This window comes from Canis lupus, unplaced genomic scaffold (assembly GCF_011100685.1).
Source record: "Canis lupus familiaris isolate Mischka breed German Shepherd unplaced genomic scaffold, alternate assembly UU_Cfam_GSD_1.0 chrUn_S2055H2254, whole genome shotgun sequence".
NCBI classification, from domain to species: Eukaryota; Metazoa; Chordata; class Mammalia; order Carnivora; family Canidae; genus Canis; species Canis lupus.
The window spans coordinates 33,723-53,383 of record NW_023330933.1 but is presented as its reverse complement, the minus strand read 5'-3'; the positions used below and the strand labels follow the sequence as shown (position 1 = coordinate 53,383).

The 19,661-nt window shown below is 41.0% G+C and overlaps 1 protein-coding gene across 1 annotated transcript in view; it reads left to right on the top strand.

Annotated features, from left to right (window-relative positions):
- The first annotated feature begins 1,381 nt into the window (after positions 1-1,381).
- The window catches only part of LOC119878909 (adenylate cyclase type 2-like), a 48,464-nt gene continuing 30,184 nt past the window's right edge, over positions 1,382-19,661 (top strand). Inside the window, exons 1-7 of the mRNA XM_038589447.1 lie at positions 1,382-1,408; positions 1,891-2,018; positions 7,255-7,413; positions 8,219-8,351; positions 9,280-9,453; positions 13,522-13,565; positions 17,035-17,115. Of these exons, the coding sequence (XP_038445375.1) occupies positions 1,382-1,408; positions 1,891-2,018; positions 7,255-7,413; positions 8,219-8,351; positions 9,280-9,453; positions 13,522-13,565; positions 17,035-17,115 (746 nt within the window). The remainder of the gene's footprint in view (positions 1,409-1,890; positions 2,019-7,254; positions 7,414-8,218; positions 8,352-9,279; positions 9,454-13,521; positions 13,566-17,034; positions 17,116-19,661) is intronic.

The window sequence follows — 19,661 nt, the reverse complement described above, 5'->3', positions numbered from 1 at the left end:
CAGTCAGTTGGACATCAACTCTTGATTTTGGCTCAGGCCATGATGTCATGGTCATGTGATTGAGCCCCATGTCTGGTTCTGCACTCAGCTGGGGATCTCCTTCTCTCCTTCTCCCCTCTCCCACTGTCCTTCCCCCTGCTCACACACTCTCTGTCTCTCAAATATATTTTAATAACTAATAGATGAATTTAGTAAAGTTGTAGGATACAAAATCAGTGTACAAAAAACAGTTGTGTTTCTTTATGCTAATACTAAGTATCTGGAAGGAAATCAAGAAAAGTTACATTAGCATCAGAAAGAATAAAATACTTAGGAATAAACCTAACCAAGTAGGTGAATTGGCTTGTACACTGAAAACCACAAAACATGGATGACAGAAATCTAAAAAGACACAAATAAATAGACATCCATGTTCGTGGGTTGGAAGAACTAATATTGCTAAAATGTCCATAATATCCAAAGCATCTACAGAGTCAGTGCAATTCCTATCAAAATCCCAGTGGTATCTCTTACAGAAACAGAAAAACAATCTAAAATTCATAAAGAACCACAGGAGATCCCAAATAGCCAAAGCAATTGTAAGCAAGAAGAACAAAGCTGGAAGCATCACACTTCCTGATTTCAAAATGAATTATGAAGCTACAGAATCAAAACAGTATGATACTGGCATTAAAAACAGACCTATAGACCAATGGAACAGAACTGAGAGTCCAGAAATAAACCCATGCACACATGTATAGGGGTCAACTGATCTTTGATAAGTTTGCCAAGAATTCACTTTTGTTAATCCAGTGTTTTCTAGATTCAAAATATCTATTTAACAATATGGGATGGAGACCTATTAATACATACTTGTTTGCCTTTTTATTACTTACGATATTTTTAATCAGGAGTTACTAAGCACATTGTCTACAGCATCATAGATAAGTATGAAAATATGCCCTAGCTTGCGCACTCCATATCAGGCAGGAAAAGAAGTATGCAAAATCTTCAACAAACTTAACGCATACTTAAGAACAAGAAAATCTTATGTTCATTTTATTATTTCAGATTTGTTCAGTATATACATAAGCCTGTGTTAGTGTTAAGAAGGAAAAGATCTGTGTTTGGCACATCTTTGGGGTTTTTTGCTTCTTTTCTTTTGCCTGTCTTTTTCCCTTTCTTTTTTTCCTTACTGACGAGTCTATAAAGTACTAGAAAAGTTAGAAATGCATGTAGGATTACTACATATAAATGAAGCTAATCTCAATATCATAATATAAAACAACCCAGCCAAGAAAAATAATGAATCTCATTTCATATTAAAATAGTTTAACCTAAGGTCAGAATTAAGTTTTAAATTACTTGGCAATGTTGAATGGTAGCTTATTGTATTATAGAGATGTTTATCAGAAGTTACATTCTGCAGGTAAGAATCTCCTTCAGCTTTAAATAAATGAAAAAAAAAAAACAAAAACATGAGCATAGTAGGGATTGGCATACAGTTCTAATTCCATTTGAGTTCTAGTCATCATTCACTGTCCTGGAAGATTCTGCTCTGCGTGGACTATTTCATTTTGCCACCAGTGTTTGGGATGTTTGGGCTGGAGAGAATGACCCTGTCATTGTACCCCTCTGCTACTGTTAAGAGTAAATCATTCCAGAACATTCTCTCTGCTTTCCTTTCCTTCCCCTTTCCTTATTATTCCTGCTCCGGCAAAGGAGCATGTAGGTGAGGGTGGCCCATCCTTGTTGGATCATGAAGGGAAACACAACCAGTGCTCATTTCTGTCCCCACAAGCCCTGGTCATTGTGATGGTATCAGTAGAACATGCCTTTGACGATATTCGGAAAATCTAAACCTTTGTGTAAGTACTGAGCGCAACTGAATGCTGTGATTTCTTCTTCCAGGAGAATGAATGCATGAGAATAAAAATTTTGGGAGACTGCTACTATTGTGTATCCGGACTCCCTATATCTCTCCCAAACCATGCCAAGAACTGTGTGAAAATGGGGCTGGACATGTGTGAAGCCATAAAGTAAGTGTGATGCTTAGTAGGATCCTTTTCAACTCTTTTAAGAATCTTGAGTTATAATTGTCACTCACAACTATTCCTGTTTTTCTGTCTACTGGGATTAAAAGCATTATTGTGCCTTTGAATATAAGTGTGCAGAGACCCAACTATTGGCGTGTGAGTAACTCAGTCCAAAGTAACACTTCCGTAAGTGTTTTGTATTGTTGTTAGCCTTAGATCACAACAAGACCAAGGTAGAAATCTACGGGCAAGTAGAGTTTGGGTTGTTTCCAACATGACTTTTTTCATTTAAATATCTTCTTCGATCTTAAGAAAAATGTCTGTGCTCTTATCATCTGACAAACAATTTCCTTTTTAAAAGTTCTTACTTAAATTCCAATTAGTTAACGTACAGTATATTAGTTTCAGCTGTACAATTTAGTGATTCAACACTCCATACAGACCATCTTAGACAAACAACATGGCTACACTCAAGTTGTCAGAAAGAAGGTAGTTTTTACCACCAGACTCCAAAATTACTGCATCTAGTCAAAAATACTCAGCTCTATAAGTTTAGATTCAGTTTATATACATAGAGTATGTTTTCTGTGTTGTATCTATGGTTTCTTTCATCATAATTCTGGAGAAGATTTACTTATGTAGAATAATGTTACAGTTGACAAGTGCCAGATAAAAGTGTAAGGTGCAAAATTATTTTTTGTTACTGGTGCCATAACATACTTCTTTAGTGATGCCCTTGATAGAAGCCAGAATATTCTTATAAATGGTAAAAGCTCTTGTTTGTTGGTTATGTGATTGAAAGATTTGAGTTTATTGGGTTTTTTGATGGCCTGTTTTAGTCACATGATCTTACACTATCTACATTTTTGGTCTAAGCAGGAGGGGGAATTATGTGGCTGATGCTCTATTTCCTTGTCTAAGGTTTATAGTAAATGGGGCTTTCAGTGGGAAAGCAACAAGTCAGGCTGTCACATGTTTAGCCACCATGTATGTTAGTTACATGATGAAGTGAACTGAACAAGCTAATGGGTGGCTTTCCCAGTGCTATCCGGGGATGAACGTGGTGAAGCCCACATTGCCTCCACTAAGTATGGGAGATCCCTGTGGTCCACATCCTCTAGTGTCCACAGACCACTATGGACAAGTCAGCATTGGGAGGCAAATGAATTAGGTGGAATTGAAGAAAGAATAGAGATGGGAGGATTTGCAGTATGGCCTCTGCATCTCACAATATATATCGTGTGGGAATAATCTGATCCCTCCTGCTTCTTCCTCAGAGTAACTCTCATTTGTCTTCTCTGACATGAAAATTAGTTTTAAAAAAAAAAAAAGAAAAAAAAAAAAGAAAATTAGTTTTACTTTTTTTTTAAAGTAATTAACTGTTTCCGTTTCTGGATCTAGAAAGGGGAAGTGAATCTAATCAGTAAAACTAATAGGTTTTCTCAAATTTATCACCTGCCCCTGGAGGCAGTCTCGGAGTGGGTTTCCAACACGGGGTGAAATATTCTAGTAGGAGAAGGGATTTTTTTTTTAATGTATTTATTACATGCTTCAATAATATGTTGGATTACTAAAATTTGGTTTCTGATTTTGCATCAACCATTTCCCAGTTCCATCAGCTTGTGTTACTCACACCATGTTGAAGAGCTTTTAGAAGAAATTTATGTACATTCTGCCCACTGGCATGTCACCAGCTCATCAGTAGTATTTTTCAGTAATTTTTTTTATCGTGACAAAATATGCATAAATAGTGTTCCTTAACATTTTTACATGTGCAATTCAGTGACATCGAGTAGATTTAAAATGTGGGCAACCTCCACCACTGTCTACTACTAGGATCTTGTCATCATTCCAGACAGAAACTTTATACCCATAAGCAATAACTCCCCATTCCACTCTCTTCCCAGCCCCTGCCAGCCCTTTTTTAACCTTCTGTCTCTGAGAATTTGCCTTTTCTAGATACTTCATATGCGTTGGCATCACACAATATTCATTGGCTAGTGTTTGGCTTATTTCACATAGTATAATGTTTTCAAGGTTCATCCACCTTGTAGAATGCATCAGTGCTTCATTCCTTTTAATGGGGGAGTGATGTTCCATTGTATGTATATACCACATTTTATTTATCCGTCCATGATGGATACATAAGTAATAGCTCATGCATCCAGAATCTCAGTTAACAGTAGAAGATTTGAGGAAACTTTCTAGAACTCTTGCTTATAACTAAGCTTAAGCTTCAAATCAGGCAATGGTTGTGTGTCTCTCTGCTCTGCCACTCAGTGACCAAGAGACTTCCACAGTCTCTCTGTTATATATCAAACTGTTCAGATCATAGGCATTTGACAAAGTGATTAGTAATAGGTGGTTTTGTTGCATTTCTAGTAAAAGGCAGGTAAAGAGAGGGCAAAGAGAGGGCATCTCAGCAAATGTCAAGAATTCTTTGTTCTTCTAACATACAAGGGCAAGCACTTCCATTTCCATTTATTGAACCATAAGATGAAGATGAATACAAGAATTTTAATTTTTAAGGTGGTGGAGAGAAAGAGTCCACTTGGACTTGGAATTTCACCTGACTGTCTCAGGTTTTTCGTAGAAACCAGCAACGTAGGTCTGGGAACATTTGCCTGTATTTTTCCTCTGGGTTTGGACCTCCACATGTGTTCAGCACCTCATTCTCTATTAGCTAAAGCACCACCGAAGCACGTCAGCTGCGGTTTGGAATATCCTTAGTGCTTAGAGAGATTTTTTTCCCTGTCATGAAAATGTAAACTGTTCTTAATCCAGGAACTAATGTGCAGATCCCTGGCTTTGTAAGTGATTAAGGATCCTCTTAAACTGAAATGAATGTCTTCTATTGTCACAAGCTTTAAGCAACTATTTTGATATTTTTCTGTAGATCACACAGGTTGCATCCAAATGCATTAAAACTTTTGGTCCGTCAACTCATTTGAACCTTTGATCACCTCATTTTTCTAAAAAAGATACAAAGGACATGGAGATGGTTTTAAAGAGGGCATTTTGCTAAGAGAAAAAAGTCAATCAGAAAGACAAATACCATATGATTTCACTCATGTGAAATTTAGGATACAAAATAAATGAACATAGGGGAAGGAAAGGGAAAATAAAATAAGTTGAAAACAGAGAGGGAGACAAACCATTAGAGAATCTTAAATCTAGGAAACAAACTGAGGGTTGCTGGAGGAGGGGATGTGATGGGATTGGGCAACTGGGTGACAGGCATGAAGGAGAGTACGTGATGTGATGAGCACTGGGTGTTATATACACCTGGTTGAGTCACTAAATTCTACCTCTGAAACTAATAATATAGTATATGTTAATTAAGTTGAATTTAAATAAAACAATTTTTTAAAAAGCCAAATCATTGACCAGTCAGTTCTGTCACAAATGACCAACTGTAGAGTATGTCATCCACCCTTTTATTCGCTCTTGACTTGCTGTTGGCCATATCTGGTCAACAGAAATGTCATTGGCTGGAACGGTTCTCTCTCAATAACAGGAAATCTGAAGAACAACGACAGGTTCTATGGCAAATTTTTCAGGATCATTGTCTCCCAATGACAGACACACAGTAAAATCCTTCAGAAATGACCTGTATCAGTTAGTAAACTTATGCCAATTTGTCTGTGTTGTATCAGACCCTGAACCCCCTGATGGATCTACAAACCATTTGGACCAGGTGTGTCTTCACAGGGTTGACAGAGCAGATGTGAACACAAGCAGGGAGTGCTGACTGCACTCAGAGAGACTGGAGCATAGAGGGGTGGGTGGTGCCCACATCAGTCTAGAAGGAGAGACTAGAAAGCCTCCCCAGACGAGGTCATGCCTAAGCTGCTGATGGAAAAAACAGTGCCAGCTAGCCACGTGATGCCTGTGCCCTGTCAGGGAAGGGAGGCTCAGGGAAGTGAGGAAGAGAGAGAGAAACCATTTTGACCAAAGGCCCAGAGTTAAGGACCATATGGTGCCCAGGCAGCCATAAGGACCCATTGCTGATGGAGGATGGAGTGACAGGGGGCAGCTCTCCAGTGTCACGTTGAGACGCTGACCCATTCTGTGGACAGGAGTGAAGCGTTTAGATGACTTGCATGGGACCAGATAGGTTGTGATGTTTTTTGTGAAAAAACAGAACAGGAAGATAGGGAAGGAGGAAGGGATGGGAAGGAAGAAAGGTGGAGAGAAGGAGGAAACAGCATTTTAGATTCTTTTCTCAGGAAGTCATTATTTTTTGTGGATCCATTTCTTCTTATGACTTCTCATCACTTTTCACATGCTCAAACGATGTCATTGTATCATTGAAGCATGACATCCATGCCGATGGCATTTTGAGATTCTTATTTACTGCAGCCCACACCTGGTAGCGTCCTCTGCTGGGTCACAATCATTGTCATCACTTCCCTCCACATTTGCTCTGGGATAATTCTCTCCATGTACCTCGGGACACCACCCTGTATACTTCTTTGGTAGTAATATTTAACAGGTAAATATGTTTAGTTGGCATAAATTAATAAGCTTTTCCATTTTCCATTAAAGGAAGTTCTTCATTTGTCTTCATTTGTCTCTAAATGACTTACTGATAGGATCCTCAAGAATTTTTAAATGATATTTTTAATTAGTTTCTTTTTAATGATACCTTACACGTTTTTAAAAGTCTTGGAAGAGTTTTGTTGTTTTTGTTAAAGATTGTGCACAACTGAAATGCTTTAAACTCATGGTTAGGTTTTTTACAAAATTCCTATTCAGGCTGAAGTCATTATTAGGCTCACAAATAAGCTGTATTGTCTCTTATCAGCAGAAAATATTCGCTGGGGACATCCATTGTGTAAGTGGTAGTATCATAGGTGGCATCTCAGACCATTTCTGACAGTACAGGGCAATGTCACATGATTCTAGTGTGAAAATTTGGAGAGGTGTCAGCATGTGACAGGTGCCTGATACTTGTATTTGTTGAAAGAGTCAAAGCTACAGCTGAAAGGCTGCATCAGCACCGGTAGCCTGGCCTCTCATGTGGCTGTCATAGCCAGGGGAGTGGAGCCTGGGGACAACCAAAAAGTAAAGGCCTTTCCCTTGGCCCAGAGCAGCAATCTTGTGCCACAGGAGGAAGTCATGGCTATGTTTCCCACAGCCTGAGCAATTCTGAATAGAACAGTGCCCTGAAAACTGGCCAAGAGTCAAAGGAATAAGAGAGTGTTCTCGATGGTGATGGTACTTTCCTTCTCTGCAGGAAGGTGAGGGATGCAACTGGCGTGGATATTAACATGCGCGTGGGAGTGCATTCCGGGAACGTCCTTTGCGGGGTCATCGGCCTGCAGAAGTGGCAGTACGACGTGTGGTCACATGACGTGACCCTGGCCAATCACATGGAGGCTGGAGGGGTCCCTGGGTAAGGACAGTCTGGATTTCTGTCTTCAAGCTGTGGACATGGTTAGAGAGGACAGGGGAGCAGATTAGTCACTGACTGCAGAGTGTCTGGTGGTTTCTCTTGCCTCTTGGTGTCATGTGATTCCTGCCCACTGGCCTCTTACATTAATTAAATAAACACAAACTCTTCAAGGCTCAATTCCACCACCCCACCCTGAGGTCAAAGATGGTGGATATCAGAACCTGAATTACTTTTTATTTATTTGCAAATGTATGCATAGTGACCTAAGTGAAAGATGTTTTATAACGCTGGGCAGATGTGGCATTTCTCTGTTCCTGGTGACCTCTGGAGCCAGTACTATTGAAATGAGTGAACTGTAACATTTGCCTCCACTTAGAGGAGCGTATTTCAGACGAGACAATTTTGATGCAAGTGTTATAATTTGCAGAAGTGTGGAAGCAAACACTGAGAGAGAAAATCCATACTTTCATACAGATCGGCAGATCCCATAAAATGCCGTTGGCATGTGTTTCAAAAAATATGCTGATACACAAAACTTCCATATGATCCAGTTTTATTTGCTGTAATTCACCATGCCCACCCTGCAGAGAAGCTCTAAATGTCCGTATCTTGTGACCTCTGTGAGCATCTTTCTAAAGTCCTGTGTAATAAAATATAAATCTGTGTTACAGTCCATTTTACCAAGAACATAGAGCCTTTCCTTCATTTGGGGGAGAGGAAATTATTTCTGAAATCATAAATAAATAGAAAAATTTTCATGTTTTTCCTTACCTGTCTTGATTGTGGTTTTAAAATGGAATTTCAGACGTGTTCACATTTCTTCTGTCACCCTGGAACACTTGAACGGCGCTTATAAAGTGGAGGAAGGAGACGGTGACATCAGAGACCCATATTTAAAGCAGCACCTGGTGAAGACCTACTTTGTAATCAACCCCAAGGTCAGTACTGTAAGGAGCCTATAATTAACCTGCGACTTCTGTGATTGAGATGGAAAGGGGCAAGTTAGTGATACAGATAAGCATTTTTAGTCAAGAATCAATTTAATGCTTTGCTAGTCTTTGCCTCAAATTATTTTAAGTGCACATGGCAGTTTGATTATGGACCACGTTTTGTAATAATAAATTCAAATACTTATTAAAGAAACAGTTGAAATGAATTGCTTGCTTCTGTGATAAGGTCACTGCCAGTATGAGGAGTTGTAAGTGTTAGACCATGATGCTTCTGGAAGTCTCCCCATGTGCCCACCCTGGCAGTTGGAAAATTGCATAAAGACATGCTCAGGGGGCACCTGGTGGCTCAGTGGTTGAGGATCTGCCATTGGCTCAGGTCGTGATCCCGGAGTCCTGGGATCGAGTCCCACATGGGGCTCCCCAGAGGGAGCCTGCTCCTGCTTCTCCCTCTGCCTCTGTCTCTGCCTCTCTCTGTGTCTCTCATGAATTAAATAAATAATCTTTAAGAACATTTTGTTTAGTCAGAGAACACCTGGACACAGATTCATAAAATCATTTAGCATCAGAAAACCATCCCAATCTCTAACAACTGTCACTTTAGGAAACCACAATCACCAAGAAAAAGTGCAGAGCAGCCTATCTTGTTTAAGAATTTACTTTGTAAAAATGCCTGCTAAAATCACGATTATTTTTTCCTAAGTGTAAATTACTAGTATCTTTTGCTGTCTGGACAGAAATCACCCAGCTCAAAGAGCTTGTAACACTGGAAACCAGTTGCCCTGAAGGAGGGAGGTCAGAAGCCGTGGAGAGTGAGGGGGTGACATGGGAGGAATCTTACAGTGGGGGCGAGGGAGCGGAAAGGAGGAGGTTGACCCCTTGGCTAGGCCAGGTGTCATGCTCTGCTTCTCACCCCCAGGGAGAACGAAGGAGTCCTCACCTCTTCAGACCTCGCCACACCCTCGATGGAGCCAAGATGAGGGCTTCTGTTCGCATGACCCGGTACCTGGAGTCCTGGGGAGCGGCCAAGCCCTTTGCACACCTGCATCATCGAGACAGCATGACCACAGAGAATGGCAAGATCAGCACGACGGTACGCTCTCCCCGTGCTCAGAACGCCAGCGCCTAACACAGAGGGCTTGGGCTGCTTCTGCCAAAGTAACTTTGGTCTGTGATGAAGCAGGCTTACCCCTTCTCCTCCAGGAGGCCCCTTACCAACAGCTCCCAGGGTGTGAGTGAGGGCTGGGCTCACTTTGCTAAGGGTTTGAACCAAGGCAATTCTGCAGTAAAACTTTATAACCCGAGACCATTTTATTTACCTGTTACTTCATTTAGTTATTAGCAGCAGTTGAACTTTTTTTTTTTTTTTTTTTTGTCGTGGCATTTTGTTTGTTTGCTCTCATAAAGCAGAAAGACTGGGCATCTTAACCAAAGAACAGATGAAGGCATGATGCCCTTGCAGGTTAAATCGCAGCATCTAGACTGTCTTCTCATCTTGGGAGTGTTCAAGCCGTGTCCAGGGCAGTGAATGTTCTGCTATTGTTGGAGCTCCCTGCTGACATCCCTCCAGCTCCCAACAGCTCATCAAGTGCCAAAGCTCCTTACGACAGGGACACTTTCACTAAGATGGCTGAAATGCAGATAGAAAATAGCAAAGACCCACAGGGGACTAGGAAAGTAACTACAGCGAAGCACTTAGAATAATCCCAGTAGCATTGTTAGAGTTTTAAAACCATCTCTGAGTAAAATTTCATGTATAATGGTGTTAATTGTACCAGGGATGCGGTTGAGGTGAAAAAGACAGTGGAATGTTACGTAGCCCCCATTGGCTGATGAGAAGAGGCCCATCAGCTTGTCGGGTGAAAGCCAACTCTTCAATCTTGCTGTGCCTCCGGCCTCCCCACAGCCCACAGTGACAACACCCAAGCCCCCCGCCTCCCTGATCCACATTCTTGTTTGGGCTTCATTATGTCTCTCCTCTCAACTTCCCTGGTGGTTTTTTTCCCAATGAAAAAGTAAATGTGAGCTGTCAGGGGACCGTATCCATTGTTCCCACCAAGGAGTCAGCCTGCCAGCAGAGGTCCGAGAGCAGTGTGCTGCATCTTGGGAAGAGAGAGACCATAAGTAGCAAATGAGTAAACAAACAGGCTCATTTCCAGGGCTGCTGAGGTTGATGACAAAGACAACATGGAGGTGTCCCTGGGGAGGGAGTGGCTGCTTTGGGTGGGCCAGCTGGGGGTCTCAGGGAGGAGAGCAGGACAGTGGGGAGGAGGTAGCAGCAAATACACTCACTGGCCCCAACATGGAAATGAGTCAATGTCTTCAGTGGGGGTGACAGAGAGGAGGCTGGTGTGGCTGCAGTGTCATCAGCAGTAAGGACTCAGAGTTTATCAAGGGATGAGATGCGCTGAGCTAATAGTGCAATCCACTCTACGTATAACAAGAAGTCATCAGAGGATCGGAATTGAGGAAAGGCCATGGCATAATTAATGCTTTGGAATGATGGAGCAATAGTGCACGGCTCCAGAGGAGATTGATGCCCTGTTATGCTCAGATTATAGTAGAAAAATGAGTGAGGAGCAAACCCAGGGGCTCATGTGAACTTAGGGCAAATAAGACTTGGCAATAGACAACTAGGCTCAAAAAGGAGGATCAAAGATCATCCATACCACACTTCTTTGGCTGCACAGCTGGAACAATGATGAATAGCTGAAATGACAGATTCTTGGGTGGAAACAGGTGATGCAAGATGGAAAAGTGAACACTTTGCTGATGGGCATCTTCCAGACACTATGCCGTTTAGACACCTCCATGCGGTTCCGCCCCCAGTTGGATGTGTAAGCCTGGAACTCGGGAGAACTCTGAGCTGAGATTGGAAGAAGAGTTTTCCAGTTTTAGGTGATATTCAAAGCCATGGAACCAGATGAAATCATCAAGAGGAGATCCAAGGAGGCAGACCTGAGGCTTCTGGGGCCTCCCAGCATTTGGGGCCGTTTGAGGGAAGCATCCTAGGATGGGAGTCTCCATTGTCAGTGAAAGTCAATGTTTCTATCACTTGTACAAAAAATGATAATAATTTGGATGATTTTGCTTCAATACTGCATGTTACTAGAGCCCATGGCTGATAACTCTATGTCTAGCTGAGATTTATTATGTACCAGTGTTTGGTTGGTTGGCTTTCAAGAAAGTAAAATAGTCTATAAATATGAGAATGTGATCTTATATGTTGTTTCTTTCGTGGTTTCACATACTGTTTCCAGGTGCATTATTGATGTCATTGTGGTTGTTGTTTCCTATCAGTCTTTGGGGCACTTGGTTGGTTCAGTCAGTTAAGCCTTTGACTGTTGATCTCAGGGTCAATCTTGAGTTCAAGCTCCACGTTGGGCTCCATGCTGGGTGTGGAGCCTACTTAAAAAATACTGAGTCTTATCAGTCTTTATTGTCCCAAAACTTAAGAAGGACTGCCTCCCCTGTTGCCTGAGCATGGGGCCCCGGGAGAGATTTCATTCTGACTTTAATCTGTGGGCATGTGTTAGTGACGATGCCTCCCTCAGGAGAGAATCAGAACTGTCTAGTGCTTCTGGCTTCAGGGAGCTGTGTATAAAAATTGGAAGATCTCTTGAACAAACTCAACTTCCTTAATCAGCTGGTCTCACAGTTTCAGGTGCAGAGCCGAGGGATTGCCTTAGCAACAGTCTAGAATGTCTTAAGAAAATCCCAGGCTTTGTTTAGTACAGGAAGCTCATACAACTGTTGGCTGTGTCCCTTACTCACTCTGAGAAACACCCCGGCATCATTCTTATTAATACATTCCAAGGTCAAACGGTGTCATTACCAAAAGTGATTTCTTTTCCTTAATCCCCTATGCAGAACTCCACTGACTCTTGATTCAGTGTTGATAGAGCTGGTGAATAATGCATTATTTTACTTTATGTAATACGTGCCTGCTTCAGCAGCACATATACTTTATGAAATAAGACTTGGAGTCTAGTTATTTTTTAAAAAATAGCCTTCCTTTTCCCTAAGCTAAATACATTTCCTAATCTAATGCTGGAGATAAAGCTGCAAAGTTTCTTTGGAGCCACTTAGAGAAGCTTTGTTTCAACTTTAATTTCTGCCACAGATGTATAAAAGTGCATCTTCTGGGTTTTTTAAAGTCTGTTGAACATTTGGCAGCGTGTCCCCCACTGATGAACCCTGACCAGTGTCTCTCTCTAAGTTCCTTTACAGAAACTACCAGCACTCATATGTTGGTTTCCTCTTTTTGATCAATGAGTTGTGATTTTACATACTTAATTGAGGGTGCCAGTTTCTTAACAGCCCAGTTCAGGGATAATGCCTGGCTACAGATTCAGTGGGGATATTTGTGTTTATTTTTATTTTTTAAATTTAAAAAAATATATATTTTATTTATTTATTCATGAGAGACACAGAGAGAGGCAAAGACACAGGCAGAGGGAGAAGCAGGTTCCACACAGGGAGCCCGATGCAGGACTCGATCCTGGGACTCCAGGATCATGCCCTGGGCTGAAGGCAGATGCTCAACCACTGAGCCACCCAGGTGTCCTGATATTTGTGTTTAAAAGCATTTTTTAGGGATCCCTGGGTGGCGCAGCGGTTTGGCGCCTGCCTTTGGCCCAGGGCGCGATCCTGGAGACCCGGGATCTAATCCCACGTCGGGCTCCCGGTGCATGGAGCCTGCTTCTCCCTCTGCCTGTGTCTCTGCCTCTCTCTCTCTCTCTCTGTGACTATCATAAAAATTAAAAAAAATTAAAAGCATTTTTTAGTATGTGAAGCCAGACTACGTTTTCATAGGATTGTAAACTGTCTACAGTACCTAACAGTTACCTGCAAGGCCCTTATGTGAAGTCATATCTGCAAATATCAGGATGTCAATTTTAAAGCTCCAGACAACAATCCTGATATTTCCAACATCCAGACTTTATAGGTGACACCAACATTCTAAGTATAAACTGAGATTTTCACCTTTTTCACATTTATAATTAAGCTCCTCTTCTCCATGGGGTAATTGTTACCTAAATGATGCTTTCCATGATAAAAGAAAGAAATAATGTTATGCATGATTATCATTGCAACATTGTCCTTTAAAGTTTGTGGTTAGAAACTAATAACCTTTTTTGTTTTTGTTTTTTTTTAATAGGATGTGCCAATGGGTCAGCATAATTTCCAAAATCGTACCTTGAGGTATGGTATTTGTCGTACTTTCTGATTTTTAAAGGCTTGGGTTTCTTTAGAATTTATTTCTGAAAGTGATTATCATCAATTAGAGTAACAACTTTGGAAGGCCATTTCTTCTAAAAAGAGCAGCTGCTTGTGAAAAGCCCAATTAGATTGTTTTCAGCTTCTAAAAATATAATTATTAGTGTCATGTTATCAGGTTTAAAAGAGAGAAAAGGAAAACAGCACCTGGCAAACACATTTGAACTTTAAATTGTTTTTCCTAAAAATGACTCTTCTTAACATTAATATGTAGTAAAAAAAATTTGAATTTTCTTATAACGGGTACGTTGCTTAAAATTACATACTGTCTATGTGTTGAATCCTAGAGATAAAAGCCAGATAAGTCTGGCCTTTCTATAGTGAAAAGAAGGCCTGCCAACTGCTCAAAATAAGATAAAAGCTTCAGACGCTGTCCACAGTCCCCTGTCACCATTGACCACAGAATGACAGGCAGTAAACCTTTTTCATGCTCCTCTAGCTTTGAGGCTCAAAGTTGACTTTAGTATTGGTTAGGCAGTTAAGTATTTCTTATTGAAGTCGTTAGGAAAATTAATAAGCCCAGAACTTAAGTCAGCCTTTCTTTTCCCACAGGGAAGTGAGTTTATTCTGTAGAAAACGCGTTGTATCCAAGTATAATTAAACACAATTAGATTGTCACCTGCCACATCCTTGCAAGTAGCACACCTCATTCCAGAATCTTCTGTGTGACTCCATTTGTTGTAACGAGCTCGAATTTGTATTTTAGGTGACATTTGAAATTTTAATATTGAGATGTAATACTCAGAGTCCGGTGTTGTAAGGATATTGGTTTCTTAGGCTTTTGAAACATTATCTAAGTGGCGCATGCTGTATTAAAGAGAACTTAGTATCAATTTAAGAACATTATGGTTCCTGTAAGATGCCTTGAGAAGGTGTGACTCATCAAGCCAATAAGATGCAGCACATCTGCAAGTGACTATCCACGGAAATTTCATAGACATCTTTTCACTTTATATTCAGTATTTCTTCTGATACCTCTCTCATCCTCCCTGAGATTCTGCTTCAAGGGTCTATTCATTGAAAGTAGAGCAGGATCACCTTGTGGATGTGCCCATATGATGTGGGCAGCAGCTTCCGGGACAAGTGCCGGGTGCAAGACACTGACAATAGGCATCATTTGGATCTGAACTAGGCATACGGAAAATCTAACTTCATCCCTACTCCAACATAGACACAATGCCATTGCCTTTTTAGATGGGAGGACACAGAGGCACAAGAGGTTAGGGGAATGGCCAGAGCCACATGGCTGGCCAGCGTGAGGCCCAGATTTGTGCCCTGGCCTTGTGACCTCAAACTCTCAGCTCCTAACTACTCTCCTGTCCTACCGGCTTTGCTGGGAGTCTCTTCCATATCGATTCTGCTTTCTGCGATGTTTGGATCGTTGGTGGTCCCAGGGCCTCATAGGGAGAGCACCACTTTCAAATCAGTCTCACCAGGGCTGTCCTCACATGTCCTGGCTTCCTGAATGCCTATGTTATAAAACCTCCCTGAGCCTGCTGCCTAGCCATTGAGCCAGCATTACCTGGTATTGAACATTACCTGAGATAACGCATGACCTCCTCCCCTCGTCTTTAGATACCGTAGACCAGGCATGGAAGTGGGACAGGTCGGGGAAAGAGGTCAGGAGAAAACTTGAGAGGAAATTAGCAGGGGGCCCAGCAGCAGGAACACAGGCTGGACTTCCAGAAACGCCTGAAGTCCACGGAACAAAGCCCTAGCTGGCAAATTAAGAACCCCTGGTGGTAGATTATCTGCCCCAGGGGATCCTATCATTTACCAGAGCAGAAATCACAAAATTACAGACACAAGAAAACTGTGTTTTAAGAATTGTTATCTAGGGACACTTGGGTGGCTCAGTGGTTGAGCATCTGCCTTCGACTCAGGTCATGATACTAGGGTCCTGGGATCCAAGTCCCACATCAGACTCTCTGTAGGGAGCCTGCTTCTCCCTCTGCCTGTGTCTCTGCCTCTGTCTGTGTCTCTCATGTATAAATGAATAAAATCTTAAAAAAAAAAAAAGGAATTGTTATCCAGGTAATCGGTAAACACAGAGGCTGTTAATAATACGCACATATTGACTATGTCGTGTGCACCTTTACAGCGTTGAGTGCTGTACAGGCATTATGTAAACTAATCCTAAAACAGATTCAGGGAGGCAAGGCTATTGTTAGCCGCCGGGCATAACAATGAAGGATTATGTTCCCTGTGAGCCACCAGGGACCTACACTGTTCTTAGATGTGATGAGACTTCGTGAAAAAGAAAGTCCGCAAACTCAAGTGTAGGCAGAGGGCTGATACCAAAAAATGAAGGTAGCGCCTCGCCTATAAATGAGAATGAACCATCCTAGATGACTGCTAAATTAACTTGCTTTTTTAAAAAAAGAAGGATAAAAATGAATTTGCCTTCTTCAACAGCTACAGGCGGGTCTGAAATCAGAAAAGTTACTGTTATCCCAGAGTAGAAGGCCTGTCCAATTAGTAGTTGAATTCACTGGAGCACAGAGAAGCCATGTGCTCTCTCCACATTGGACCAGGTGACTTGCAGAGGCTCTACTGAGAGGCAGGTGCAGGCTGGGTGGGGCCAATCTGGTGAGGCTCGCCTGGGCTTTTACTCTCTGTAGCAGATGTATAATTTTTAAAAATAGGGACTATTTTGGTTTTCTCCTTTATATCATGCTCACGCGAATGGTCACAGTAACCTTGGGGAACTCGTTCTTTTGGCCTAATTTATTTACAAGGCGTCTTTTATTATGGTTGAAGATTATTTTCTTCTAAGATCAAGTGAGTGTCTGCAAATATATGTGGGGTTTCCTGTGAATAGGGCTTTCAAATTAAAGCTGAGGAAGCTTTAAATGCATACAATTAAGCTTTGATATGCCTCAAAGAAGACTGTAGTCCTGCAAATTCTTGAAAACTGACCAAGGGAAGCATGAACAAGGAATAACTGTTTTGATCTTTTTTTTCCACCAAACCAAATTTTTGCAGGGGAATTTCCAAAGGCAGTGTGCTCCATCATAAAATAAAATTTATGAACGCAACAAGTCAAGGGCTAATGCATCTCTTAGGACAGAAAGTTCTTTTATCGCAAACACCAGGTACTTATCTCCAGTGTCGCTTTTTTAATGCTGGTATCATTTAACTCAGTGACTAAACTCTAAGGCAATATTTTACTGCACCAAAAACTCTAGTCAGTTTGCTCAATCCACAGAGTGGCTAGATGTTAATAGAGAAAAGACTGTTCAGACACTCTGGTTTCCTTCCTTCTTTATTTTTATTTTTATTTTTATTTTTTTTATCCAACGGCAGGATTAAACAGAAATTTTAGTATCATAGAAAAATGAACTTCATATTTGGCTTAGTCTATTCTCTGTCATAATATTTCCTTTTCATACAGAACCAAGTCCCAAAAGAAAAGATTTGAAGAAGAATTAAATGAAAGGATGATTCAAGCAATTGATGGAATTAATGCACAAAAGTGAGTACTTTGTAATCTTAAATTACCATGCATTTTTTATTTCAAATCCTATGATTTGAAAATTGTGTCATATTTTCCAAGAATTTTCACCGTAAACTATATAACACTTGCCATGACAAAGCCATGCTTTTAGAGGCCATTCGTTCGTTTCATCTCAATTGTCCTTAGTAATCTCCTTCGGTAATTAGAAAATGTTTCATTCCTGCCTAAAAAAATACTCTCCAAGTAGATTACTGGAAAATAGCATGACATAAACATAGAAAAATCATAGCAAGCAAAACGTGTTCAATAAGTAATATTTTTTAAAGATCAATAGGAATGCTATATGGGAAATTTTGAGTTGTGTTTTGTGACACTCTCTATTCAAAATGCATTTATTCCCTTGCACAACCAGGGAACGTGGACCTACCCATGTTCTAATTTGTCGAAGAGAGGCTTTGAGAATTAGAATCTGAATTCATGGCAGCAGTAGGACGAAGAAAAATTCTTTGGAGGACAAAATATCATTCAGTCGATGAAATCTGAAGTCTGTGAATGTCTGTTCAGTCTATGAATTGCTGTTGATTTTTAAATGGTCCAGGAGATGCAATGGGAAAAATTTTTTAAAGTGGTAGCTCACATGGCCTGGACATAATGACTACATTCGTTGTCTTTGGAATTTTCCTTAGGTGCATGTGTCATGGCTGAATTCTGGAGGGCAGAAGATTGATGGCAGTATGGTGCCTCTGCCCATTAGACACTCAGTGAATGTTTATTCGTTTAAATTGTACCAAACACATCAGTAGGTCCAAATGAAAAGCCTTAATGAAAAAGTTTCCATCCTTGCAAACCTATTTGATTTTTATCATGAAGTTGACTCTTGAAAAAAGTATGAATGATTTTCACCTGAACTTTCTGCTTTCAAAACTATGTTGCACAGCTTTGAAAAATGTGTGCCTTCTCTAGATTGTTCCATATAAGGATTAGTTTTAGAATATTTACATGACTTAAGAAAGAATCATATGAGTGCATATGTATGTGCGTATATGGGGTGTGTGTGTGTATGTATGTGTGTGTGTGTGTGAGTGTGATCACATATACACACGATGAAGTAATTTAGCTGGGCTAGAATTGCAATTCACATATCTGGCATGTTGAATTAATACTTGTCTAGAGATGCCTTTGCATGCCTTCCACCTGCCATGGGGCCCTCAGGACACCCCAGCAGTGCCAGGACAAATGTTCTGCTTTGCCTAGTACTAAAAGCAGTATAAAAGTCAACCTCAACTCTGCTGAAACCTCAGCACATCACAAATCGAGAAACTACATTACCTAGAATCTATTGGCAGCCCAAATCTAGGGAAGGGTCTGATTGCATGTAATACAGGTGGACAGATACATTCATTCAGCCACAGGAAATCGCACCTACTACTCTGTGACCCACCAAAATAACACAGCATCAGAAGAAAGGGAACACCTCGTCCCTGACAAAGTTTAACAATTTCAGTAGTAATGGTAATAATAGAAAACCCGTTTATAAAATCAACCTCAGCATGCCTTCTTGCAGGACCTCTACCTTCTTTTTTTTTTTTTTTTAAGATTTTATTTATTTATTCATGAGAGACAGAGAGAGAGAGAGGCAGAGGGAGGGAGAAGCAGCCTCCCTGTGAGGAGCCCGATGTGGGACTGGATCCCAGGACCCCAGGATCACCCCCTGAGCCAAAGGAAGAGGATCAACCACTGAGCCACCCAGGTTCCCCAGGAGCTCTACCTTCTAAAATGACCTTTGTGTCCACCTTTTAGAATATTCCAACTGAAGGAATCGTTAGAAAGCATAATCACTGGTCTGGCCTTATTTTTGTTCAGGTGGCTTTTGGAGTGTCTGTGCTGTATCATTTCATATTCAAATGCGTTTTGAGGGAACACCTTCATGTTTTAATGGAGTTTTATTCTAAGTGTTGTGCCCAAGATTGCAAATCCGAGAAACCACCAAGGAGCCGACACCGATACAAGTACACGAGGGTTTATTTACAAGCTCGAGCGTGGGTCCAAGTATACTCCACACAGCAGAGCAGGAGCTTGAACCCCGAAATGGGTTACAGCTGGGTTTTTTATGGGCTGATCTAGGGGATTTTCAGAAGGGGTGGAGGAATTTTTTTTTTCCCATTTCAATATGGGGGAATGGGTGGGGGAGTTTCTTAAGATCTGATATGGGATTCTCTGAGTTCTGTTGTCTTTCTGATATGGGATTTCCTGCCGAGGGCATTCTGAGCTTTGTTCTCATTCTAATATGGGGCTTAACTGAAGTAAGGTCAAGTTCAGCTCTTATTCACAGGGGCTGAGGTGGCTGTAGTTGTGCTAACGCTGAACTTAAGGTGGAATGGCCTTAATTTTCTCGGCCTCCACATAAGGTAATGTTTAATGTTGGTGTAACCACTTATGTTATAATTTTCCCAACACATTTTAGAAATGAAATAGGGAAAGATGTCATACTGAACTCAGAAGCCCAAAGGGAAAATGTTGAAATGGAAGCCACTTTGCATTTATTTCTTAACTAGCTTCCCTCC